The following is a 27,991-nucleotide window of genomic DNA, read 5'->3' as shown; positions in this document are numbered from 1 at the left end:
TAATGCTTTCACTTTCTCTTGTATCTATTCAACTACTTGTCATATTGTACAATTCTAGTCCTGCAAACACAATTTTTATCCTAATACCAACATACATGACTTTTTGCATTACCTTTCATTCCCAACAGTGGACTGTGATAGTTGTTGTTAGGAGTGAATTCAACCAAAAAGATAAAAATTTCATGCCACTTATCTTATCCAATTCATCTAAAATAGTTCTAAGTCACTATTAAAGTAGTTATTCCCATGTTTTTTCAACTATGTAGAAGTATGTATGCCACAATTTTATTTTCTTTACATTAATACACTACCCAAGTCCCATTAAGAGAAATATGCTCAGATATGTTAAAATACAGTTATAGTAGATCATGCAGAAGTTAAAGGATTTTAACTAATTAATTAACCATATAAATCAAAATCCTAAAATAAGAAAGAAACTGAAAGTATCCCTAAAAACTGCAATGACAAAAAGAATGTATAAACCAAATCACCAAATACATCAATCCAAATAGTACTTTTCTTTTATTAGACATGTAAAACTCGAATATTAAAAATGCTCTTTAATATCAAATATTAGTAATTACTTTCATGAATATTTATGATAATAATTCATCAAATAAATATAATTAATCATTTAATTTAATTTTTAAAGTATAATGAATTAATCTACTTCTATATTGAATAACAGAACATATGAATAAAAAAGGAAAAACGATTTTTTGACTCCATAAAAGACATTTGACAACATTTTCAGGGATGAAATAATTATTAGAAAATAAATTTCTGTTTGTATAAAGAAAAAAAGATATTAAATGATAAAATATAGATGTAAATTGAATGTAATTTTTTTTAATATCAAAGTAACATAGTCCGTAAAATAACTATAATAAAGAAACTAAATTTCTACAGCTCCAGTGTTATTGTGCTAGTCACATTAAAACTATTGGATATAATTAAAGAGACATAGTATAATGTTATCGTTTATGTTTTATATTTTTAGAAGAATAGTTATCCAGAACATAGTGGAAACCGTTCATTCAGTTCATACTTCTAATATTTACATGAACACCACAAAAATATTCAAACTTTATTACATAAAGAACCTAACTAAAACTAAGAAAAATAGAAGTTAGAGACTTGATGAGGTTGGAAATATTGAAATTAAATACAAACATAAAGGTAAGAAGAGCATAACTTTGATGTCGTTGTCAATAAACCTTTTGGACTGTCCAAATCAGGAATTTGCTATGATGCAGAAGAAGTTGGTGTTCTTACTCTGTCAAGTTGTGAAGGGTGCTAAAAATGCAAAGTTAACATTACACTTTGGTTAAATATAATATACTATATATGTAATGTCATATAATATAATATAAAATAAAATAATTAAATATAATCAAAATATATATTATTGTCACTCCTAGTTTTATAACATTTTGGTTTAATTATATGTTAAATCTATTGTTATTTGATAACAATCAATCGAGTTACTATTAAGTTTTTGTGATATATATTGAATCTTAAAAAATTTAATATTTTTCAATTCAATAACTGTTAGAAATTTTTCTATTAACATTATACTTATCTTACATTATCACTTTATTTAAATGCCATTATATAATACTTTCTTATAAAAAACCATAATGATGAAATATTCCTCAAAGATTTATTGTATTTAAAAAATTATGAAATTACGAAATTACAAAATTATAAAATTATAAAATCATAAAATTATTATAAGGTTATAATATCATAAAATTATAAGAAGATTATAAAATTATAAGATAATAAAATCATACAATTTTAAAATAATAAAATAACATGTGGGTTAATAATAGTAAAATGACATATTGTAAGATAACAACTGCTTCAACAAAGTTAACATTAAAAACACAATTGAAAAATATAAATTATTGAATACTCAATCAATTACAAAATTTATTAAAAAATTAATTAAAAGTTCTCAAATTTACCAAAAGCTTAAAACTTAAAACTTAATTAAACTTAAAATTTTTATAATTATTTTCTTCTTTACCTATTTGACATTTATCTTATTTTACTATTTTTTTTTCTATGTCTCCTCGTATTGAAAGAAATGTTGTAAAAAAATATATTGGTAAAATAGAGTTACTATCACTAATTTAATATTTTCTTACAAGATTTTTTTTATTATGAAAAATAAGGGTTTTTGGTTACTACCACTAATTTGATATTTTCTAATTTAGAATATTTTAATGTAGAATATTTTCTAATTTTATTTACAATTAATTTTATCATAAAATTTGATTGGATTAATTGAATTTTACATTGATCTTTGATCAAATTATTTGAATTTGACTGGTTACGTTTGAGTAGGTAGGCACGTTCATCCAAATTAAAAATTAAAAATAAAAAATTATTTCCAACCTGTTCCAGTATTGCTAGTTAGTATCTCTAAGTTACATAGACATATTTCAAGCCTTTAATATAATTTTCGAAAAGTTATAAGAAATTTATATGGACATTCTGCTCAAAGTAAATTATCTCACAACAGGCAATGTTAAGTAATTTAAAAAAGTACATCGATTATTTTTTTTTAAAAGGTATTAGTTAAAAGAATTAATTTTAACTACACATATAAATCGTGGATGAGTAAATTTCTCACAATTATGATTTAGGAACATGATACAATCATACATTTCAATTAGAAATATATGGTTTTAGATTTTGAAATTTTTTATTTGTATATTTATATTTTAAAATTTTCATGATTTAGTTTTGATATTTATAATAGTAGATTTTCACATTTTTGGTTTATATCTTTAAAATGACACCATGAGTACTTGAGGACAGGACATTGCAATATATGTCATACAATTTCCAGTTTGTTCAATAAATACAACATATCCACAACTTTTAGCACATCCCACAATAGTTCCAAATACAATATATAAGAATTTTACTTGATGTAAAAATTTAATACAGTGGACAGAAAAGTTATTTTTGGTACCTATCCCATTAAGTGTGGATTTTGGTTATAAAACATAATTATATATTTGAATATGAGGTAATATCTTTTAACTGGATGGTTAAAATGTGAATGGTTGATTCCTGAGTTGGTGGTAGATAAAAGGAGAAGAGAGGGTTGATGAATAAATAAAGTAAAATTGTTCATTTGGGTATATTCAACTTTTTTTTTCTTGTAATTCCTACATTTTTATTTCCTTTAGTCTTTACATGTTCTATTTATATATTCTTTTCAGTTTATGTGACTTTGAATAGCAGGAATTAGAAAAATAAAGGTAAGAAAAAAATATATATATTTATACATGAAAGAAGATAACTTTTTTTAATATAATCATCAAAAAGTAAAATTTATACCATTAAATGATTTAATAAATAACAAATAAGTAAATATTTTAGGGTGAAGATGAAAAAGTAATTCAAACAAGAAACTTGATATCATATTTGATTTAGGAAAAAAGAGGATTTTTTTTTTTAAAAAAAAGGTGAAAATAATTTTTTCATAAATTTAAACTAGTTTGTTTATAAATTAATTTATAGAAGTTCTCTCATCACTCCACCAAACCAAGTTATAATAGTAAATAGAAATTATTGGATAAAAAAGAAATGGAATAAAAGCAAATTCCAAAAGTAAACACGAGCTGTCCATCGATCATTCAAAGCATTATTTCTGCGGTACATCTTCTTTATTGGTGCAACTACCTGAAAATGTAGGATGTTTTTTAAATAATTTAAAGCTTAATTAAATTTCAGTAAACAAAACTCTTTGGTGTGTTATTGTAGAAAGAAGGGTTAACTAAAGTGAATAGTTTTACTATACGTAACACGTGTCTCTATTATTCTTCTGACGAACACATCAATGTTACTTTTTTACGATGTTCCTGTTACGAAATATAAAAACAAAATTTTGGGAGCCAAGGTGTTATTATTTTATTTAACCTAAATGCATGAAATTATTATGGGTAGATTGAACAGATATAATATAATATAATAAAAGCCTTAATTTCGCAACAAATTTTGCACTCTTGATTTTCCTCGGTTTCCGCTAGACATACCAAACCTTCTTTGTGCTGTTGCCTGCAGCTTTGCCTTTTCTTTTTCGTTAATTGAAGTGACTTTAATGGCAGTCAAACTCACTTTGTTCTTTTTTGAATAAAGGGCTTTCCTCATCATAAGCATGCCTCAGATTTATTTGGGTTACTGAGCCCAGTCTCCTCACACATTAAGCATCCCAACCAATAATATTGTAACCTCAGCTCGAAATTTTCTTTTAAAATGTTAAATCCACACATTAAACGGACAAATATCCACCTCAGCTCAATCTTGGAAGTGCAGGTAATAATGCATCCACAATCATCCACCTTTTGCTTTCATTTATTTTGCAACACTTAAACCTTAAGCAAGCAAGCACTGTCCGTAAGTACTTAGAGATTTTTCAATAGACTTTTCTTTACGACCTAATCGATATTGCCGCCTTAGATAACGACCATTTTGTCCTCCACTTACTATTGCTTTCAAGTACCTGGCTCCACCTTTTACTCTCACAAACGTGTCCATGCACCAAACATTTTTCTACCACATTTCCTATTAGACCAAACTTAAATAACTAATTAACTTTTTACTAGCTAACACAGTCAACAATTTTTATGCTTGTTTCATGAAAACCAAACAAATCAAACCAGCATCATTACTTTTTTCTGTATGTGCAATGGCCAATTGTTCTTCACTTTACCTTTAATCACTTAAGCTCACTTCTCCGTTACCATGAATAGCCAATATTAAAAAAAGAAGAAGGTGAATTGACAAAAGAACAAAAGAATTGGAGAGGAGTCACTGGTCAGTAAAAGTAAACAAAATAATTTAATTAGGTGCAACAAGAAATGTTTTTACCTTTTCTTTATATATAACGTGTAAGGAAATCCCCCAAAGCACATCCATCACCACCACCATCACGCCTTAAAGCAGATTGATTGGACTATGAGACACAATATAACTAAGAGGTCAACTTGACAAACTACCCAAGAAAAGAAGAAATAGTCCAAATTGTGCTACCTGACCTTGTCAGTGTGTTCACACAGTACTGTGTCAGCCACATAATTACAGATAAATCAATACAAAAGTTCTGTAATCTTTATGTTTGTTTACAACACAGAATAAATTGTCAATAAATCTATCTGTCAAACAGGTATATATAACAACCAGAATTCGTCTGAGTGCAGAGAAGAAAAAAAGATGCAGTCCCTTGGTCAAAACGAGGGCTCCCTATCATGCCCTCAAGGTTGTTGCCCTACTTTATTGTTCAATCCTCCACCACCTCAATCTCAGAACACAACAACCAAACCCAGAAACAGTTCTGCAGAGTGTCGCCACAGCTTTGTAGCCACGACGTCATCCTATATCTTCCCAAACACCAAATTCACCAACCACGAGTCCCTTCCTTCTCTTCATGAATCATTCGGTGAATTCAAGAAAGTGTATCCTCAATACTCCGAAACTGACCAAGTGGACCATTTAAGAGCTAAGGAATATTACCATCTCTCTTTCTCCAACCAATCATGCCTTGACTACATTGGTATTGGCCTCTTCTCTTATTACCAACGCCAACACCATCATGACACCTCAAAAACCCAACTTGCCTCTTCTTCAACACCTCTATCCCCTCCCCAATATTCGGATATTCCCTTCTTTAGCATATCCTACAAGACTGGGAATCTGAAAACACTTTTGCTTCATGGAGGGCAGGAGTCAGAGTTTGAGTCTGCCATGAAGAGAAGAATAATGAAGTTTCTCAACATTTCTGAAAATGACTACTTCATGGTTTTCACAGCAAACAGAACTTCAGCTTTCAAACTTGTGGCAGACTCGTATCCATTCCAATCTAGCAAGAAGCTTCTGACAGTTTATGACTATGAGAGTGAGGCAGTGGAAGCAATGATCTGTTGCTCGGAGAAGAGAGGAGCCAAGGCCATGTCAGCAGAGTTCTCATGGTCAAGGCTGAGGATTCAGTCAACAAAACTGAGGAAGATGATTGTTAGCAAGAAGAAGAAGAAAAAGAAGAGGGGTCTCTTCGTATTTCCACTTCACTCCAGGGTAACAGGAGCAAGATATCCTTACCTGTGGATGAGCATAGCACAGGAGAATGGATGGCATGTGTTGATTGATGCTTGTGCATTGGGTCCCAAAGACATGGATAGCTTTGGCCTATCTCTCTTTCAACCCGACTTTCTCATCTGCTCATTTTACAAGGTCTTCGGAGAAAATCCATCAGGGTTTGGATGCCTTTTTGTCAAGAAATCTGCTATTACCACTCTTGAATCCTCTTCTTGCGCAGGAATTGTGAACCTCGTACCAGATAGGTTTCTACGTCAGTCATCAGAAGATAAGTGTTCTTCTGGGAACTGCAAACAAAAACCATTATCTAGCTTGCAAGACCAAGATTTGTCTTCCTTAAATTCTTTCTCTGGTCGGATACAAACTTCGGAAGCTTTAAAAGTTGAAGAAGAATCATGTGAGCTTCAGATCATGGTGGCAGCAGCAGAGCCAGAAAAAGGCTCTGGAAGTGTTGAAGCAAAAGAAGTGGTTGAGAGCCTTCAAAATAAGAAAGCAGAACATGGTGAGAACGGGGGATTTAACATTGAATGCAGATGTTTGGATCAAGTGGACTCTTTGGGATTGACAATGATCACCAATAGAACAAGGTACCTGATAAATTGGCTGGTGAACTCCATGATGAAGCTGAAGCACCCTAATGCAGCAGGGGAACCACTAGTGAAGATTTATGGCCCAAAGGTAAAATTTGATAGGGGGCCTGCTTTGGCATTCAATGTGTTTGATTGGAAAGGCGAGAAGGTTGAGCCCGTCCTTGTGCAGAAACTTGCTGATAGGAACAATATATCTCTCAGCTATGGGTTTCTGCATCATATTTGGTTTGCAGATAAGTATTCAGAAGACAAGGGAAAAGTTCTACAGACCAAAGAAGGAAGAGGCCGGGGACTAACCACCAACAAGAAGAAAGATAGGGATAAACTAGGAGTAACAGTAGTTACTGCTGCATTAAGTTTCCTGGCTAATTTTGAAGATGTATATAAACTATGGACTTTTGTTGCCAGGTTCCTTGATGCTGATTTTGTGGAGAAGGAGAGATGGAGATACACTGCTCTAAATCAGAAAACAATTGAAGTTTAATTCAGTAAATTTCATTTATTCTTCTGGTTTGTGATACACAGAAGACTTAAGGGTGTGGATTTTAACGAGGATTTGTATTTTGTCCTTGTATGCAGATTATGAAGAGAGAAAGAAATAAAATAATTCTTTGAATCAAGATAATATTTGTATGTAAGAGAGGATTGTGTATAATTGTAATGAAATAATAAAATGAATAGAAAAATAACTAATAATTTATAACATGTATAATATTGAATTATATTTTTCTAATATATCTTCAAGTTCAATAATAGATATTTATGATTTCCAACTTGTCTATAAAAGGATTGAAGACAGCAACAAAAAGGATTTCTGAAAATATATTAGATATTTGATATTCAATTTTTATAAGAAAGAGAGTGAGAACTTGTTTCTGAACAAACTCATAAATACAAATGACAATCAGTATCTACATGTTTAAGTCTCTATCATGGTAGAAAGAGTTAGAAATAAAGATGGTAGCAAATTTGTTATTGTAACGTCCCAAAAATATACGTCATGCATATATAGAAAGGACGTCATCATGCATAATATGTGAAAGCAGTTAAGAGTATTAAGGATTACAGTCATCCTCAAATTAGCTACAGAATTTTAAACTTAAACGTAGCAGAGTATTTTAACGTACTAATGACAAATAGAACTCCTAAAACGACTAAGCGGCAACGTCAAACATCGTCACTGGATCAAACGACATTCCTTCATCTACTCCCGTATAACGAATTATACGATCATCGCACATACACAAACACAAACAAGTAGGGTGAGCTAACATGCAACAAATCATGCATAATTACTTCGTTACAAACATCATATAAATTATGTCAGACACCCTCATACCATCATACCACAATTCCTATTAGACACTCGTCCCATAATACCTAATAAACATCACAATACCTAATAGACACTCATCCCACAATACCCAATAGACACTCATCCCACAATACCCAAATAAACACTCATTCCACAATACCCAATAGGCACTTATCCCCACGATATTCAATAGGCACTTATCCCAACGATATGTTGATGAGCGATACAACGGAAGGTTTTTCACTTGTGATGTCATTCTTAGTCCCCTCACTATGTCCAAAACCGGCACATAGACCAGGACATTCTGCCCTCCATACCATTCATAAGGTTAGTCCCCTCACTATGTCCTAAACCGGCACATAGACCAGGACATTCCGCCCTCCATACCATTCACAAGGTTAGTCCCCTCACTATGTCCTAAACCGGCACATAGACCAGGACCTCCTGCCCCTCTCACCACATAATTCATCATTCTCTACTTGAGACTGAATGATTATTAGAGTATCAGGATAACCTCCAACTTCATGACCCTCAACATCAACATATACGCACATACCATGACATTACATAATCTCTCCACTAAACTCATACCATGCTCATATTCCTTAACTCATATTATACCATTACGAAATCTACCCATAATCCTCATACACATACCATGACATTACAGAATCTCTCCGCGAGACTCATACCATACTCACATTCCTCGACTCATATTATACCCTTACGACATTTCCCCGTAATACTCATACATGTTTAGATGCATAAATTCAAATCAAATAAACTTCAATCATTTCATAAATCATACAAACTGAATATATTCCAACAAGATATATTACATGATAATTTAACAGTACATAATCTGTACACAAGATTTAAGTTAAAAACTTGTCGAGTAAACTTCCAGGAAAGAGAGGTGCGTCACAATGGACAACTTAAGTACCAAGTCTTTCCTTAGCCAAAGTGTTCCTCAACTAGTTTTTAACAAATTTCTTATTAACAGATTCAAAACAACAGCATATAATATTTACACCGAATATCAATATAGATAAACATACAGTAAGCATTAACAATATTCATACATAATTTCAAGACATGAATAGTAATAAAATAGTACTAAATCATAATATAAAAGCTTAGAAAAGTTAGCTCCCCTACCTCTATTCCAGATTCCTCTTGATCTGAATTTATTTCCCCGAAACCCTTCAGAACCTCTACTCTTCTTGCAACTAAAAATTTCTCCCTAGCTCTTTCTTCTCTATTTCTCAAGCTCTCACTTGATTCCTCTTTTCTTGGTGCAAAATACCCTTCCCTCCCATGGCTATTTATAGGTAAAAAAATTTACTATTCATTAATATTTTAATATTATTTATTATTTTAATATTATTTAAAAAAAATAATATTTTAACCATTTACTCACCAAATCTGATCCTAGTTTCTACCTACTACTTTCTTCCATGCTAAGAAATCCTCATGCTGAAAATTTATTTTTACTATTCACTTTTTACTATTTACTATTCACTTTTTACTATTTACTATTCACTTTTTACTATTCAATTTAAAAAATTTACTAAATAAGTTACCAAAAATTTGAACCTCTCCTTCTAAAATTACTATAATTTTATATCCAAAATTTACATTTTTCTATCCATTAAAATTATTATTACTAATAAAATGCTAAAATTTACTATTATAAATATTTTTCATGAGTCTTACAAATTAAGCTACCAAAATTTCTTATTAATCTTTCCACATTTTATAAACTTATTATATTTTCCATTCACAAAGAAATTTATTACTATTAAGGTAAATATTTTTTTTATGGGTCTTAGAGTTATCACATAACAACATAATTGTGTCAATTAAAACTTCAAAATACTTGAATGATCATTACCAAACAATTTCGGAAGCAAGTGATTATAATGCATAATATTCTAACTCAGTTGAAGATTTGGATACAATACCTTGTTTGACAATTCCGAAATTCAGGAATTACCAAAGAAAGTACAAAAAAGTCGGTAGTTGATTTTCTTAGTTTTAAACAACTTCCTTAGTTTGCATCAATATTTTCTTGCTGAAAAGATGACATTTGTTGTTGACTAGAAAAAAAAAAACCCTTCACTTAGAGTGGACTTTAACTACTTTAATAAGATGGACTACAATTGAATTCTTGATGTATTAACTTATGAATACAAAAGTAGTGCCTAGCCAAAAAAAATAGCCAAATACATAAGTCTTTCAAATAATCTTTTATATATATATACATATATATATATATATATATATATATATATATATATATATATATATATATATATATATATATATATATATATAAATCCTCAATAGGATCACCATCATTGTGGCTAAGCTTTAAGTGGGAGTGATGGATAATGTAATTGATTTTCTACATAAGAAACCAATATCATTAAGTAAAAATAAAATACATTTTTTCTGATTCAAGGAAATACCCTTGTTGGATATGATAATTTCCAAGCCTAAGAAATATTGGAGACAACAAAAAAATCTTTAGTTTGAAAAAGAAACTTAATATCAATTGTAACTTGTTAACACAAGAATAATTAAAGTTTGCTTGTTGTCATCCATATAAACAAGCAAAAGAATAGAAGTTTGTATATAGGTCCATATATAAACTTTTTTTACTTGCAAACTAATCCCTTTATTGTTGCTTTGTAATCCTCGTGAATACTTATATATGCTTCCTCAAATAATTCCCCATTTACGAATACATTTTGAAAATCCATTTGAACTCTATGTAGTACTTACCTTTAGATAAAAAAGCTACATAATAATAATAATAATAATAATAATAATAATAATAATAATAATAATGTACTAACCAGCTGAAGAGTGAAAAGGATAAAAGATCTGATATAATGCATAATATTTAATTTTAAATCACGATCAACTTCAATAGTATACACGAGAGACTGAAAAAAAAAAAAAAAAGCACAGCTAGAAAATTGAATATACTATCTAATTCAACGAGAAAGTAATCGGAATAACCTTCTAATCAAACTACCAAAACTGACAGAAGCGTTGCTTCCAGCACTATTATATTTCATAACTGTTCTTTAATGAAATATGTTTACTTAACAAAATCAGTCTACAAAGCATCCTGGCCTTTCTTGAATATATCTTAGTGCGTTTGAAAGTCCAAACATGCATGTCTGTTGAAAAATATCTAGTCAAATTGGAACAATTACATAGAATATATCTCTATTTGTTTCGGAATGTTTAGGCATCACACACAGTAAACGATAATTAAATATAAAAAAAATGAAGCATAAAGCTAGAAATGTCTCGTTACTTCAAAACCGTAAAAGAACAATATCTGAATAGTATTCTAAAAATACCAATAAGGGATTAAATTTGACTTGGATATCTTCATTTTCTTTGTTGACTGGGAATTTGATGCTGTTCAAGCGACTTGACATACCCATTATTCAAACACGGCCTCTATGAATGCAGCCGACCAAGAAGCTTGTTCAAAGAAGTCACATTTCTCCACTAAGAAGAACTTCACATCATTAATGTATTTTAGTTTCTCTCACGTACACATCTGAGGAGGCTGCTAGTTCTTGTTTCATTTCAGCAATAGTCATAATAAATAAACTCAAAACATACGTGTACTTTTCGATGAAAACGACACATTCCGGAATGAACAATTTCTGAAACCCCCACTTAACTAACTATGCAAGTACTTGGTCAAACAACTGCTTTAATTTACACAAGTCGTGTAAATTATGTTTATTTTCAAGAATTTATCTTCTATAAAATTGGAATCTCATTTGGAAGAAAATAAAAAAATCAGCATGCTCATGCTTCAGGAAAACTCCTACAAGTAATGGTAGAGTTCTTCTATTATTATGACCACGTGCCATTGAATGAGTTGACGCATTCCGTATCTGAACTTACCCAAGTGGCTTCTATTTCTATTATGTTTGTCTCATGTCAGAGCTTGTGGCATAGTAACTACTCTCGTCAAAGTTCAGGTGACCATTGACCGATCGCTCACAATCATAAACATTAAACGTTGTCACTGTGTCGGGCAAGACAAAATTTCCCTTTGGCCCCTAAAAGAGGGTACCTATGAAACCATCTTGCTCCTGAGCTGCTTCTCAATGCATAAGCTTAAGCTTAATTTGGCAAGGAGTGACCCCGTATCTTTTCCATAAATGCAGTGCTCTCGCGTTGTAACTATTATGAACTTCCATATCAAGTCCCAATCTGGCCTGGTTTGAGCATAATAAATAAGACAAGTCTAAAATGATTTAGAGACACTTTATAGAATGCACCATTAGAAGTTGTTCAAGTTCATAGACAAAATACGTGAGCTCAGGGTCAAGTGTGCTTGTCTGATTAGCAGAGGGTATTAATATGCCCCTCAGAGTATATTTGATTGGCAAGGATGTCCAATAGTACGTAAATATCCTCACTTTGAGGATGATTACTGTCTCCAACTAAAAATTCATGACTCTTACCATCCACCCTTATAATGCTAGACCCAGGAGCCTTGCTTATTCCTTTCTGCTTCATCAGTCTCCTAACATTTCTCACGTCAGCCCATTTCTTGTTAGAGGCATACAGATTAGAAAGAAGCACGTATATGCCACTATCTTGAAATTCAAAATTCTGCAGTGATTTCAATATTTCTTGGGTGAATCCAACATTCCCATATGTATTACAGGCACTCAAAAGCGCTCCTATGATCTGCACATCAGGGGACATGGACATTGTCTTTATCAACTCCACAGCTTCCTCCACCAGTCCAGCTCTGCAGAGTAAATCAACCATGCAGCCGTAGTGTTCTAACCAGGGAGAAAGGTTGTAGAGGGGACTTGACATCTCATTGAAATACTTTCGGCCTTCGCTGACCAAGCCAGAATGGCAGCAAGCTGTTAAAACAGCAAGAAATGTCACTTCATTAGGCTTTGCACCTGACACTATCAAATCTTTAAATAGCTTCAATGCTTCCCTCCCAAGTCCATTTATTGCTAGGCCACCTATATAGGCATTCCAAGTACGGATATTCCTAGAAGGCATTCCACTGAAGATACGCTGCGCCATGTCTACACAACCACACTTTGCATACATGTCAACCAATGTAGTTCCTATATGAACATCCCACTTGATACGGCATTGATCAATGTACTGATGGACCCATCTACCGTAGTCAAGAAGCCCAAGGCTGGCACAAGCAGAAAGCACACTAGTAAGTATAACTCCATCCGGCTCAAAACCTGAGCCTTGCATTTGGCAGAACAAATCCAGCGATTCACTGGGATACTGGCACTGCACTAACCCGCTTATCATACTAGTCCAAGAAATAATATCTTTCTCAGGTATCTCATCAAACATTTGCCTTCCATCAGTGACAGACTCACACTTCATATACATATCCAACACAGCATTGCATACCACCAACTCCTTCCCGAACAGACATTTGAGACCCAACCCATGAATTCCTTTCCCAAAATTTAAACAACCCAATTTCCCACAAGCCCCAAGTATGCTGACAAAGGTTGCTACATTAGGTTCCACATCCATTCTCAAAAACAATGCGATGGCCTCATTAAACAACCCAGCCTTGACATACCCAGATATCAAGCCAGTCCAAGAGACCACGTCTCTCACAAGCATGTCATCAAACACCTTGCCAGCACCAACAGTGTCCCCAGAAATGCAATACACATGGACAAGAGTGTTTTGCACATAAATGTCGCACCACAAGCCAGTCTTCAAAGCTACGGAATGAAACTGTTTAATCTCTACAATCCCATAAAACTTAGCACAAGATTTCAAAACTGCTGGGATAGTGTACACATCAGGCACAAAACCATTCCTAACAGTCCATCTATAAATCAGGATTGCAAGCCAGGGTAAGTGGCCAGAGGCATAGCCAGAAATCAGCAAATTGCAAGGGAAAGAGCTCAAGTTCCAATCAAATTGCTTCAGGAAATTGCAAGGGTAATGAACATCTGTAACATGTTTTCCCAAAAAAAATGCAGCTTTGGAAATAACCAAGTCATTGGCAACAAGGGCAGAAGTCAATAGATGCGCATGAATTTGCTTGAAGGATCTCAAGCCATTGCTCTTGTGAATCAAATCCAAGAGAACCGATTTCAGAGATTGCATAGCCTTGCTCATGGTAGTGATCAGTGCTCAAACAATCCATCCAAAATCTTTCACTGTTTATGAGTGGACATAGCCACGCTTAGTTATTGGCACACAAGGTTATCAAAATCACAAGGAGTTTACGTTCCCACACCCTCTAACCTCGTTAACTCGCACATAGAATTGCTTCTGAGTAGGCTCGTATGAACTCGCAAATTCCGCGCTTCACTGGTTCACTCTTGCAACTTTCCAACTTATTATATCGAAATATAGTAGTATTTTGATTCTGCGAGGCACGGAATCACTTTTAAGGCCACGTAATTTTGTTTTTATTATAATTGGAAATAAATTAAGAAGTTAAAAATAAATATTATATTCTAAATAATGGAAATAAATATGATTTAAAATAAGAGATATAAATTTAATGATTTTGATGTTTGATAAGAAATATTAACTTATAAATATAAGTGTACTGTAATTTTAAATTTTACATGAAATATTATTTTTAATATTTAGTGTATTTTGAGTTTATTAATGATGTTAATATTTAATTATTCACTTTTGGTTTTATATAATATTTTAAATTTTATCATTATCATGTGAAAGCTGTTTAAACATACTGAAAAGTTCATCAAAAAGTCTTTCTTTTACAATTTTTTATTTTGAATTTCAAATTCAAATTTTGTTACTACATTTTTACCATGTAATTTCAAAGTTCAAATTTAAAATTCGTTACCATATATTTTAAATTGTTAGTTATTTTTTATCTTCTAAAGTTTAAAGAATTTATAATTTTCATATTTTAATAATACACTTATGTTATTGAAATTATTTTTAAATTATTATTTAAATTTACATAATTGGATTTAAATGAAACATTATTTGTAATGATTAATTATTTAGTTTATTAATAATGTCATTATTCAATTATTTATTTATTATTTTATATCATTATTTAATTTATTATTATTAAATTAATATTATAATGTTACTGTACTTGTATATTGTCGCAACCGGAATTGCGACGGAACGACGATCCAAAAAAAGAAACGGGTTTTAGAAAAAGAGATTTGGAGTCGCCACCATAGTTTATTCTGGAAAACTACGGAAAAACCATAAAATGATAAGACACGGTCCACGAAAATCAGATTCTGGGTTCGGAAGTCGGTTACGCGTAGGGAAGGTATCAACACCCTACAACGCCTGCCCGAAGGCAGTACCTTTAATTAGATGCGCGAAAATGATGTGGTTTACAAAATGTTTAACTATCCCCTAAAATAAAACTCTAAAGAAACAAAATATATTTTTTAGATTTTTGGGCCCGACAAGGATTGACCTTGCTCCTACGTATTCTCATTCAAAATGAGAAATCAGGATTACGTAGTTCTTTTGAAAACTATTTGGAAAGTTTGTTTGGAGAATTGTTCGAGAATTTTGTTTGGAAATGATTATGGATAATTGTTTGTTGTTTGAAAAAACAGATGTTTTTAATATTTTTTTTTGAAGATTTAATGTATTTTGGTATTTTTTATAAAAAGAAAGAGGAAAGGTCTTTAGCACAAGGACGATGCGAGCGATCACACAATGTGCTTAACCTTTAAAATATTTTTTAGTATTTTTTATAAAAGAAAGAGAAAAGGTTTTAGCACAAGGACGATGCGAGCGATCACACATGTGCCTAAACCTTTAAAATATTTTTGTAAATTATATATATATATATATATATATATATATATATATATATAAAAATATTTTATTTTTTTTATGTATTATTAAATATGTATTTTAAAATAAATAGATATTTAGATTAAAATAAAATAAAAACAATAACAACAATAAAAATAAAATAATAAATAAAAAAACAAATAGAATAAGATAAATAAGGGAACAAAATAAAATAAATAAATAAAAGCAAATAAATAAATAAGTAATAAAAATAAAACAAATAGTGGGGGTGCTCAAATGAGAAAATGGGGTGTCTAAACTAATTTTCCTTTTATAAACAGATGGGGCCTAAACCCAAACTGAAAGGGGTGAGGAAGTGAGAATAGGGGGTGAGGAAGTGAGAATAGGGAGTGAGGAAGTGAGAATAGGGAGTGCAGGCAAGAAAAGGAATTTTGTTTCTTTTGTTATTATTCTTTAAGAACAGAATGGGCCTGAGGCCAGGCCGAGAAAACGTGTGGGGGTGTGCGGGTGAAAAACAGGGCTGCGCGAAGGAGAAAGGTTTTTTACTTGGGCTTGGCCCAGCACTGGCCCGAGGATGGTTTGCCTAACCTAGAATTTCCTAGGGGTTCAGGAGGCTCGTTCTCATTCCCCACTCCCTCAGCTCACGCACTCTCCAGAGACCCAAGGTCTCTTGCTCTGACCCATAAGCTCAGCGTCGCCTCTGCCAGAACCGGCCACCGTCGCCTCAGCCAGAACACGCCTTGGCCTCGCCGGCGACAACTCGCGCCACCAGAACCACTGCCGGCCACGACGCCACCGTCTTCACTCTTCTCCCTTCGAAAACGGCGATCCCAAGGGAGGGTCTTCCTCCGCCTTCATCTCCGATTCCTTCGCGTCATCAACACCCATCATCATCAACTTCACCATTGCTAAAACCTCCACGACGACCACGACCACTGCCACGATAAGGCCCCCGTGCATATCTTCGTCTACCTCCTCGGCCACCTCCACGGTCACCTCCACGGCCACCAAAAGAGGTTTCATTTTTTTCCTCCCTCACAGCCTGAGTGGGAGGAACTGGCTTGGAAGGCAACTGAGCCAGCTTGCTCTGCTGAGCCACCGCACCCGCGCGGGGTCCAACCTTGCCCTGCTCTTTCTTCGGCGCCGCGGCGGCCTTCAACTGCTCGGCCGCGATCAACTGCGACGGGTCCTCCGCGTCGTCACCCAATAAAACAAAGGGGTTGGCAGTGGCCATTTTGAAAATCAGCCCCTCTCAGGAAAATCCCACAAAGCTTACTTCTTTTGACAGCACAGAAAAGGTTCATGGTTGATTTGAGATAGAAGATGAAGATGAAATGGGAGAATGAAGAGTGAAGTATGGGTTTTTATTTTGGTTTATGAGTTTGGTTGATTGCAGGTGAGGGGGAGTGACACGCCGAGGGAGTTCTCGGTGGATGGTGTCGGAAACGAAAATTGATGATGTGGTTGGGAGGGAGGTTCCAGTGGGGAACGGAATGGTTCAGTGAGGATGAAGACACTGTTCTATTATCTCTGTTATATGATTTTTCTTTGTGAGTATCCTGTTTACTGTTTCAATTTCAATGTTGATGGTTGGAAATGGGCAGAGAGGCGTGGAAGCTTATTTTTGATCGAATCTTGAGTAGATGGACTCGCTTGGAGGAGAGAAATAGAACAAAAGAAGCGGATAGGAGTGGGTCTGGGGAGGATGATGATCGATAACAGTGAACATAAACCAATATCCACAACACTAAGAATGCACTCAACGACAGTCATACGCAAGCCTAGCAACTTCAACAGAGATATGTGCAAGAGCAAGCCTAGCAACTTCAACAGAGATATGTGCAAGAGCAAGCAAACAACTCACTAAAACAACATTACTTACCTCTCGAAGATCCGCTTGCTATGGTCAACCTTGCGTCTCCAATGAATCCGCTTCTCCCTTGAGTAGCTTACTTCTCCCTTCTCTTTGCTGTGAATAATGTCTCTTGTTCTTCTTTGCAGGTGCCAATAGTGAAGGTCCGAGAGACAGTGTGTGAAATCCTTCTTTGTTTTTCTCTCCAAAACCAGAATAATCACAACCTTCCCTCTGCTCCCTCTCTGTGTGTTTTTGTGCAATTCTATGTGCCCCAAATCGCTCCGTACCTAATTCCGTATTCTCCAAAACGGATTGTACCAGTACCCTACAACCCGCTAAAAAAAACACTTTTTCCTTCTTTTTTTCACGTTTCAAACCTTTTTTCCCTTTTTTTTTTTGCTTTTCCCTTTTTTTTCTTTTAAAAAAAACACTAAATCAAATACAAAATAGTAAAATGAAATTAAAAATAATAACATAAAATAAGATGAAAATGCTGAAAATAAAATAAAACAAATCAAAAATAGAAAGAGACCTATCATTTAGTCAATATTGGATGTTGACATATATTATTATAGAATTTTATTATGTGATATAATAAATTATTAATTTTTAAAAATTATTAAATTTGTGGAATTTTTCTTTTCTCAAATTTTGTTCCCAACTTAAATACAATCTCTTCTTATAGGTTAGAAAACAAATAATCCTGAGTGCTAACGTTGAGTTCCCCTTCCTGTTGCAATATTGAAAACTCCACTGGGCTTAACTGGGCCAATAGATTCGGGCTTTCGTCCTGTAGCATAAATTGATCTAGGGTGTTGCTCCCTCCACCACCATCACTTCTCCCTTCACCTCCCCAACTTTCTGGAAAAAAAAATTAATTACAAAAATAACTCTTTTTACTTTCAACTTTATTTATTTACTTTAAACTCAAACTCTATCTTTCTATCCATTTTTACTCTTTTCAGATTCTCACGTCCCCCAACTCCACCACATCCATTTGTTTTAATTACAAAAATATTAATATAATAAAATTATATATTTCATATAATTAAACTAATAAATAATTTTTTATATAATTATAAAATTGTTAAAGAATACAAAAACCATATATAAACAATATATATTATACAAAAACATTAAAACAAAAAACAAATTATATATAACTGTAAAATACAAAAAAAATATAAATATAAACTAATAACAATAAAGATCTTCAAAAATACATTATTAAAATACATCAAAAATATATTCAAAAATAATACATCAAAACATAAATTACATTATTAAAATATCTCCAAAATTAATATAAAAAATAAACTAATAAAAATGAACTGAAAAATAAACACGTAACTTTAAACGGATGTGAGCATCCGTCAACGGATGTCAACATCCGTTTAAGGCAAAACGGATATCGACATCCGTTTTTCCTTAAACGGACGTTGACATCCGCTGAGGGATGCTCACATCCGTTTAAAGATTATACGTTTATTTTTTTAGGGTTTATTACGCACATTCACGACGAATCCTTCAAGCACCACCACACCACCACCACACACGATCTTGGCACGACTGATCAATTGCTTCCACCATCACTTGCAATCTCTCATTAAGCACACCAGCTAATGAAAGTCCACCACACTCTGAGATCACAATTTTATCACAATTAAAGAATGAGAGGAAGAAGTGGAACGTGAAAAGAAGGAAGAAGAGCACAATGAAACAATGAAAGGACAAACGATAAAGAGGAAGAAGAGTTGCCGCTACATACATGTAGAGGATTGGAGTGGGTAGAGGTTAAAAAATATTAACCCTAAAATTTTACTAAGGGTAAAATAGGAATGAGAAAATAAAGAGAGGGGTAAAACAAGAATGGGGTGGTGGAGGGAGCAAGGGGTGGTGGTGGAGAGAGCAACACCTATTGATCTATTGGGCCGTCACCTAACTTTGGCACCTAGATTTGACACAATTAAGTGCGATAAGTTTTTTCAATTAATATTTTCAAAACAATTCAAAATAAAAATATTAATCAAAATAAAAAAATTAATATAAAGCTTAAATGAAATTCAAAAAAAAAATTTGAATAAATAAGTTTATAATATTAATAATTTTTGTGTTATTTAATTAAAGTCTTAAATAGATAAATTTATAATATTTTGTTCTCTTGAAACATTTTTTCTTTTATTTTCCTTTACAATACAATAAAACATAGGTTGACTAATAATATTGAAACATAAAAATAATTAAATTAAATTAGTTGGGTTAGTGAGTCAACTCAATCTACAATAGGTTGTTGTGAGCCGAATTTTAAATGAACCAGATTAAAAATTGACTCGTATACAAAAATTTTATTTTTTTTCAAACTCAATTCAATTCTAATCCGTGGTGGTCGGATTAACCTATTTTAACAACGCTAACCTCCAATTCATATTATTAGGTGTAATTGAATCTAAAATTTATCTTTTTTATTTATATTGGTTGTGAATTGTTTAATTGGTTAAGTAAATGTTGTTAAACACAATTCTTAATGTTTATTTGGGTGTGCAAATTGACCCATCTAACCATGGAGTTTTGTTGGATAGATGAAAATTTAAGTTCGTTTCAAATGTACGCTTAATATCTTCGTTTCTCAAAGTAAGAAAATTATACTATTTTTTTCTGATATTTAGTTTGAAATTTGTTTTTTATCTTCATTTTTATCTCTATGGATCAATGAGAATATTTGTCTCTATCCAAATATTTATTAGATAATATTTATGCAAAATATAAAAATAGAAACATAATATTTTGAACATAAAAATATCAATGTTAATAGAAGAATATTCATTTTAATTTCTCTAACTACCAATAATAATTGAAAGCATTATATAATTATATAAATTACAAATGTGAAGGACAAACCCTCTCGTACCGTCAAGAACAATATAAGAAGAATCGAAAGTTGAATTCCATGGTTTCCGTGACAAGGAGAGGAGAGGGTTACGGAAAGATGTAAAACTCCAATGTTGTTAACTATGATGTCACTTTTTAAACAGTTAAATATTAAACATATTTATACTCATAATATAGAATATACATGAATATTACCTGACAACATTAAAATGAGTTCAAATAATACATAATGTATTACTCCATTGTAATTTTTTTATTTTAATAAATATATACTACAAGATTATTAATAATGAGGTAAGTTTGATAAACTAATACTGCTTTAAAATTTTAACAAAATAAAAAAATATATTAATTACTTTCTTTAATATATGTGATTATTTTAAAAATATTTTATAGTATAAACTAAATAAAACATATTCAAGTTTTTACTTAGGTATATTATACTCATTTTTATTTAGAAGAAAAAAAATTATTTCACATGGATTAAAGGAATCAATTAATTAAATTTTGACAGTCTCATAATTTTTTCTAAAAATAAATCTTTATGGTACAAAAGTATAAATTATAGTAAGTAACCAAACGTGAAAGAATGGTTAAAATGAATATATTTTACAAAACACTATTATTAAATAACGCAAAATTAATTATTTTTTATATTTACAAAAATGTGTATTTTCTTAGTAAATGGTACAAAAGTAGGCAAATTTTAATCAAAATATACAAGTGATATAATTATTTTACATTATTATATAATTTGTTTATAAAATTAGTTGACTTTTCATTACATTGAAATTCATAATTAATATTCAGGAGTTTAATTGCTTAGGATTTAGATACGTTTATACGATAACCCATTAAAAAAATATACGGTTGGGTTTGGTTAAATCTATGTATTTTTATGTTAAATTCAATCCAAACTTCACTTTTGAGTAAGTTTGATTGAATTAGGTCAATTGCCTTATAATTCCAAAAACATTTATTTTTTGTATTAAAAGTTATTTTTAGAATCAGCTTTTAATTGTAAAATAATAGTATGTTTACACAAATTTATTTAAAATTTCAACTAAGTAAATAACCAAGTCATTCAAATCACTCGTACTAAGTTCATAATTCAATTTGTATATAAATTATTAACTTTAATTTAATCATAAAAAATAAAACTTATATCAATAAAAAGAATACTCTTGACATTTATAATTTCAGGGTATAATTAAATATCATACATCTAAACTACACAAAAAAATATATTTTAATATGAATCTTTACATTATTCTAAAAATATCGATGGTAACTAAACACATTAGTTATTCTCATTTAATTTTTAAAAAATCATTAATTGTTATTTGAAAAAAATCAGTAACTTTTTAACATCAATTTAATTGAAAAATAATGAAATCTTTACACAAATTAATTTAAGACTTCATCTAAGTAAATGACTGAAGTCCTTCAAACTAATTCAAGATATAAAAAACAAATACAATTTATCCATAACACAATTGTACAAATACATAAATAGTTGAGTCTCAAATCACTCCACTAAATTCATCACTCAATTCTTACTATTAATTTAGAATAAATTATCTTTAATTTAATCATAAATAAAATTCATATCAATTTGAATTAGATCAAGGTAGCATTAGTTAACCCAAAAAAATAAATATTCTTAATTTAAGACATTTATAATTTTAGGGTATAATTAATAATTAAATATTATGCACACTGTCAAAAAAATATTTTAATATGAATCTTTACATTATTCTAAAATATTGACGGTAACTAAACACATTGACATCGTTATTTAATTTTTAAAAAATCATTAATTGTTATTTTGAAAAGAAAAAAATCAGTAACTTTTTAATCACTCAGTAAAAAGAAGGAGACTTTTGATTTTTTTTTCTCTCTATCATTGAAACTTGCAAATTATCATGAATTAGGGACAAAACTGCACTGGAACAGTAAAGTCACAGTAGAACGTAGACACTCTACGTGGCATCATCCGAATGTTTTACTTATAGCGAAGAGCGTATCTAGCCATTGATTCAATTTCACTGTGTAAATAAATACAGAAGAATACTGGGTCTGAGGGTCCCTCTTTCATCCGGATAAGTGGGGCTCTCACCTTTGTTAGGGTTTGTTCCTCTCTGTCTTCTATGTTGTCCCTGTCCCAATTTTATTCATTTTATACCAATTTTCATTCATAATTTTTAATTACCAAAACCCCTCTTCCAATTCTGAATTAGTCTCTAATCCTTGCAGCGCTAGAAAGCTTCAAACGCGGTCAACTTTCTTAAATTCTTTTGCTCTTCCCAGTTCATCTTCCCGCTGCAAAACCTGCAAAAAAACTGTAATTTTCTATTGAAATTCTGAAATTTGAAGTATTTTTCCATGTTTCTCTTATGGGTTTCAGTCACATTTTTTTTGGGTGTTTTTAAAAATTTGGAATTTCTTCAGGATGGAATCAAATCCCACCCATGACGGGGATGACACCTCGGAGAAGCTGTCACCGCCAATGGTGGACCAGCCGGAGTCGTCGTCACCCTCTCCGTCTTCCCCGCAGGCGCTACAAATGAAAGAAGAGGCCATGGACGCGGAGCAAGGCGTTGACATGTCCCTTCCCGTGAACGTTATTCCGATGCCTCTGACGGTGGCGAAGAGGCCCTCCAAGGACCGACACACGAAGGTGGAGGGGCGTGGCCGCAGAATCCGGATGCCGGCTACATGCGCCGCCAGGATCTTCCAGCTGACGCGCGAGCTGGGGCACAAGTCGGACGGAGAAACAATCCGATGGCTTCTGGAGCACGCTGAGCCCGCTATCATCGAGGCCACCGGAACCGGCACCGTTCCGGCGATCGCGGTGTCTGTCGGCGGTACTCTGAAGATTCCGACTTCCTCGGCGGCGAGGCCCGACGGGGAAGACAACCCAAAGAAACGAAGGAGGAGAGCGTCAAACAGCGAATTCATCGACGTGAACGAAAACCACGTTTCGGTGTCTTCAGGACTCGCACCAATCGCTCAAACCGCATATGGCGGTGTTGCCAGTGGCGGTGGTGGTGGAGTAGTTCCACTTTGGAACGGTAACGGTTCAGGGCCTTTCTTCATGTTCCCAAACGCTTCAAACCCGCCTCAGTATTGGGCCATTCCCGCAACGGCGGCCCCATTTTTTAACGTGCAGGCCCGGCCCATTTCGGGGTTTGTTTCTGCCTTACAGATGCACGAACAGGATAAGCACTCCTCAAATGGTGGTGCCTCGGATTCTGTGAACTCTTCGTCCACTGTGGGTTCTAGTATGAGCTCAGTGAGTGTTACTACCAGCGCCGCCGCTTCCTCCTCATCCGCCGCCACAACCACTCAAATACTCAGGGATTTCTCTTTGGAAATTTATGACAAGAAAGAGCTTCAATTTTTGGGTCAAGCGCCACCTTCTTCAAAGCCTTGAATGTCAGCAACAAAAACAAAACCATTAGATAGTATTTTTAGTTTTAGACCATTACTTTTTCAATTTTAGTTTTGTTATTTTGGATAATGGTTAGGATTTAATTATTTTTAATGAAAACCTTATAAGGCTGTTCATCTTGTTTTATTTTGATGAATTATCGATTTTGATGTTATTATAATTTTTTTTTATAAAAAGAGATATCAAAACATTAATTATTAATAAATTGTAAACATCGATTTTGATGCTAATGTAATTTTTTTATAAAAAGAGATAGCAAAAAATTAATTATTAATAAAACGTAAACAAACCTATATAAGAATGAAGAATCAATATACGACTTTGAATAATTTATGGTCCTTTTATTTATGTATTGATCATCTCGTATTTTTCATTTTTCATTTTTATATAATGTCCTATTTTCATATTACCTTGAAGAGTGTACTTTGGGAATTTCAAGCAATGGAAGTGGGGTAGGGTGTTGTCTGACACGTGCGATGGCACGTGGGAGGTGGGGGAGGGAGTGGGATGGATGAGGCTGAGTGAGTCTGAATGGTGTTTGTCACGTCACGTGAGGTTATGCACGTGTTATACGGTGGGGGCCCATTGCTAAAAAGGTTGGTGGGAAAATGCGGGTGTCCGTGGCGCGTGCTGAGTGGTTGAAGTTGGGCCACGATATTTGGGCATGTGATTCCTGGGTATAGGCACGTGCCCTATGATTTTGTGGGGCCCGCTCGTTGTTGGAACCAGTCTGGCCCTCTCTACACGTGTCGATTGTGGGCACTGTACGTGGCTGGTCCACACGTGGACGCGTGTTACACTTCCTCTATGCTTTTAGACAACATCATTTTACACACTCACGATAAAACTTAGAAAAAACACTAACAAATTTTTGTTTTAATAATCATTGCTTTTTATCTTCACTTTCAAAGAAACTATTCCATATCTGTATTTTTAATTCCTATTCTTATACATCGTTATGATATACATATATATATATATATATATATATATATATATATATATATATATATATATATATATATATATTTATATTTATATGTATATATACACACACACGTATAAGAGCTTTTGTTTTACTTAAGATTTATTCGGTTTAGCCATGAGTTGTTATAAATATTTTACATAAATTCAATTTATAAGAAATTGAGATAAGAATGTAAAATAAGATTGAGTGATAAATGTGATATAAGTTCAGTTATATTTTACGATTTTCAGTCTCAGTGTGAGCTGTTTTTTATAGTTCTTAAAGTCAATTTGAAAGAGTTAGTCAACTAAATGGACTCGTCAACTAAAACACGCCAAACACAAGTTGGATTATCCTATATAATAAAAATCAAAACATCTTTAAAAACGATGTATAATAAAAGTAGTTATCAGTGAACATATTATTTTAATATATATTCTACACTTATAAGTTATTTAAAATTGAATAGAATTTTAATTTGAAAATAATTTATATTAATAAATTTCATATTAAAATGATATTTTTATTTATATATAACTCTTTTCTAAAAAAGCTCACTAGATATATTATTAATAAGAGAGATACACCATCTTAAATCTATTTTTCGGACGTTTTAAATGGATTTTTTAAAGAGAGATATATGATTTTAATTGTTTCGGACGTTTTAAAAACTAAATCTATTTTTTCAATTATAACACTCAAACTATGTCATTAAAAATATGATTAAATTAAGTTTAAAGTTCTGCCTAAATAATTAATAGAAATTTTAATAATTAGACATTATATTAATTCTTAAAATATTGTCCGACATGCTGGGATAAAGTTTTCAAACTAAATATAATTTATATATCTTACCAGAATCAGGTGCTGTTGTATACAGTGGCTGAACCTTGTTCCCCTTGAGAGAACTTTGATCCCAGTTGTTTTTAATATATGTACATTAATAAATATATAAAAATAATTTATTTTAATTTTAATATATTTTATGTATTTGATATTTTCAAAATTTTTACACATTAATTTTGACACCCTTAAAATATTTTTTTAAGATCCGTTTTATATAAGTGTGTTTATGTTTAACAGAGATTACGTTTCTTTCTTCCAAACAAGTTACATTGAACAGTTTCTTAAAGTTCAATTTCATTAACTAGACATTTGTTTGGTTGAATTCATGAATTTGAAATTTTGGCTCTCACAAATATATCTTCATTTCAATTAGCGTCATATTAAAACTTCTTAAATGATAAAATTAAGTATTAAAAGAAAAAAAAATTATCAAATAGTGGAGTTCTTCTATAGTGTTGTATGGTCATACCTGTTACCTTTATTATTCGATATTGCGTGTTATCAATACAGAATGTAACGTGGCAAACGCTCACAGAATACGGTTTCAAGTAACATTCTTCATAACTTAAAAACAAAATTTAATATATTAAAGACAATGTGTATTTAAGAAAAATGTTAAAGGTAATAAATAGTTCAACACGTGAATGTCTTATTGGACCTATTAGTTTAAGTTGTTTTTTCCTCTTGGAAATAAGTGCCCTTGTTATTTTTAAGTGTTTGTTTAATTTTTTCATTCTAAAACTAATCAGTTTGTTTTTTTAATGTTCAAATTTCTATCCGTTTCTTAAAATTAAATATTTCAAAATGACTTATAAATAACTGTTGTTGAGATCTTCAGTGTTACTAAACTTATTATGACTCAACTCCTGATTCAACCATTGACTGAACGGTCAAACCAGTTGTAATTGTTCTGGGTGCAATTGCTGTTACTTTAAGCATTAAATTCAATAGACATCAAAATGTAGAATGAGGATTTTGCAGTATCAAATATTTTTTGAAAACATTGATACACAAATATCACCACTCTGGATTGATCGTTTAGCTTTAACCTGTCTCATCACTTTCCAAGCTTTATAATTACATAAAAGGCTACCTGTGCTGGTAAATTAGCCAGTTTGCTGTCTGGTTCCATAACCGATTTGATTTTTATAACATTGAACGAATAACCAAAAAAGTAACATGAATGTTTGAAGTTTGAACAACATTCCATTTTTTTTTCAAAACCACTCTTTTCTACCCATTAAATTCCTTATTTAATTCTTTTTTGAAGAAATAAAAAATGTAATAAATTTTATTGATTTTACTAAAATGCTTTCAATGTTTATTTTAAAATGACATTTAAAATTTTTAATTTTTTTTCTTGATTCTAATAAAATATTTATAATTTTTTTAATTTCTACATTATAATAAACAGATATATGTAACTAAGAAATTAAATAAAAACATCATTATAAAAGATAAAAGATAATTAATATTATTTGAACTTCTAAAATAACAATTAAATAGAAAATTTAAAATAATACTGAACTTAAAAATACTTTAAAATGTCTCAAGGTAGAAATTATAAACGAAAACTTCGGGGCACAATGCGGGCAATTTGTGACTGCAGAATTACGCACTTCTTTCATAAACTTTACAACATTACTATACCAACCCGAGAGTCATACACCAACAGAACAACTTATGAAGTAACATGTAACCTAACCAGGATGTTTGTCGAAAATATTATCTTAATTACAAGGAATGAAACCTAAGAAGCCTTACTCACTAAACAATTAAGTAGGATAGAAACCTTGTGTTTGTACTTCTGTTAGCAACAGAAGATGTGCGTAGGTTGTTTGATAAAGCAGAACAGAAGACAGGTCAAAATCTGTACTTCTAGGCTAATATTCTAACTTTTGAAGTATAGTGAATCACACTTAAGCATCTTTTTGGTAAATCGTACAGTTCCATGATATAAATTTCGCAATGCATCTTTCATGAAGTTCTCATCCAAGCCTCATTTTCAAAATACAAAAATTCTGATCTATCACATGGCCCTTCTGCCAGCAAAAAACATCTTTCCAATCATTTTCCTCCTTTTGACAACATTTTCTATATCCAAAGCTGAACATGCTCATTACTACGACCAAACCTGCCC

General features: G+C 31.9%; 3 protein-coding genes across 4 annotated transcripts; 2 read left to right on the top strand and 1 right to left on the bottom strand.

Moving 5' to 3' along the window:
• The first annotated feature begins 5,155 nt into the window (after positions 1-5,155).
• On the top strand, positions 5,156-7,321 carry LOC108325069 (uncharacterized). Its single transcript, XM_017558064.2, has one exon. The coding sequence runs from the start codon at positions 5,233-5,235 to the stop codon at positions 7,183-7,185; it is 1,953 nt and encodes a 650-aa protein (XP_017413553.1). The 5' UTR covers positions 5,156-5,232; the 3' UTR covers positions 7,186-7,321.
• A 3,887-nt stretch (positions 7,322-11,208) lies between these two features.
• Positions 11,209-18,121, bottom strand: LOC108324197 (pentatricopeptide repeat-containing protein At4g38010-like). 2 transcript variants are annotated; one of them, XM_052875178.1, is made up of 3 exons: positions 17,723-18,121; positions 14,317-14,440; positions 11,209-14,228 (listed from the first exon to the last, which is right to left on the bottom strand). In XM_052875178.1, exon 3 carries the CDS (start codon positions 14,185-14,187, stop codon positions 12,400-12,402), a length of 1,788 nt encoding a protein of 595 aa, XP_052731138.1. In that variant the 5' UTR covers positions 14,188-14,228; positions 14,317-14,440; positions 17,723-18,121; the 3' UTR covers positions 11,209-12,399. The 2 variants fall into 2 exon arrangements, with proteins under 2 accessions (XP_052731138.1, XP_052731137.1); XM_052875177.1 differs by having other exon boundaries at positions 11,209-14,440; positions 17,723-18,120.
• Positions 18,122-22,692: 4,571 nt separating this feature from the next.
• On the top strand, positions 22,693-24,192 carry LOC108325287 (transcription factor TCP19). The gene is made up of 2 exons (XM_052875546.1): positions 22,693-22,713; positions 23,036-24,192. The coding sequence occupies exon 2, from the start codon at positions 23,037-23,039 to the stop codon at positions 24,018-24,020; it is 984 nt and encodes a 327-aa protein (XP_052731506.1). The 5' UTR covers positions 22,693-22,713; position 23,036; the 3' UTR covers positions 24,021-24,192.
• Positions 24,193-27,991: the final 3,799 nt, after the last annotated feature.

Source organism: Vigna angularis, chromosome 3, assembly GCF_016808095.1.
Source record: "Vigna angularis cultivar LongXiaoDou No.4 chromosome 3, ASM1680809v1, whole genome shotgun sequence".
Classification (NCBI taxonomy): Eukaryota; Viridiplantae; Streptophyta; class Magnoliopsida; order Fabales; family Fabaceae; genus Vigna; species Vigna angularis.
This window is presented reverse-complemented; position numbering and strand designations above follow the sequence as displayed.

Bases quoted from the DNA above. Each gene is read 5' to 3' on its own strand.
- LOC108324197 (XM_052875178.1), bottom strand. From the start codon at position 14,187: ATGAGCAAGGCTATGCAATCTCTGAAATCGGTTCTCTTGGATTTGATT.
- LOC108325069 (XM_017558064.2), top strand. From the start codon at position 5,233: ATGCAGTCCCTTGGTCAAAACGAGGGCTCCCTATCATGCCCTCAAGGT.
- LOC108325287 (XM_052875546.1), top strand. From the start codon at position 23,037: ATGGAATCAAATCCCACCCATGACGGGGATGACACCTCGGAGAAGCTG.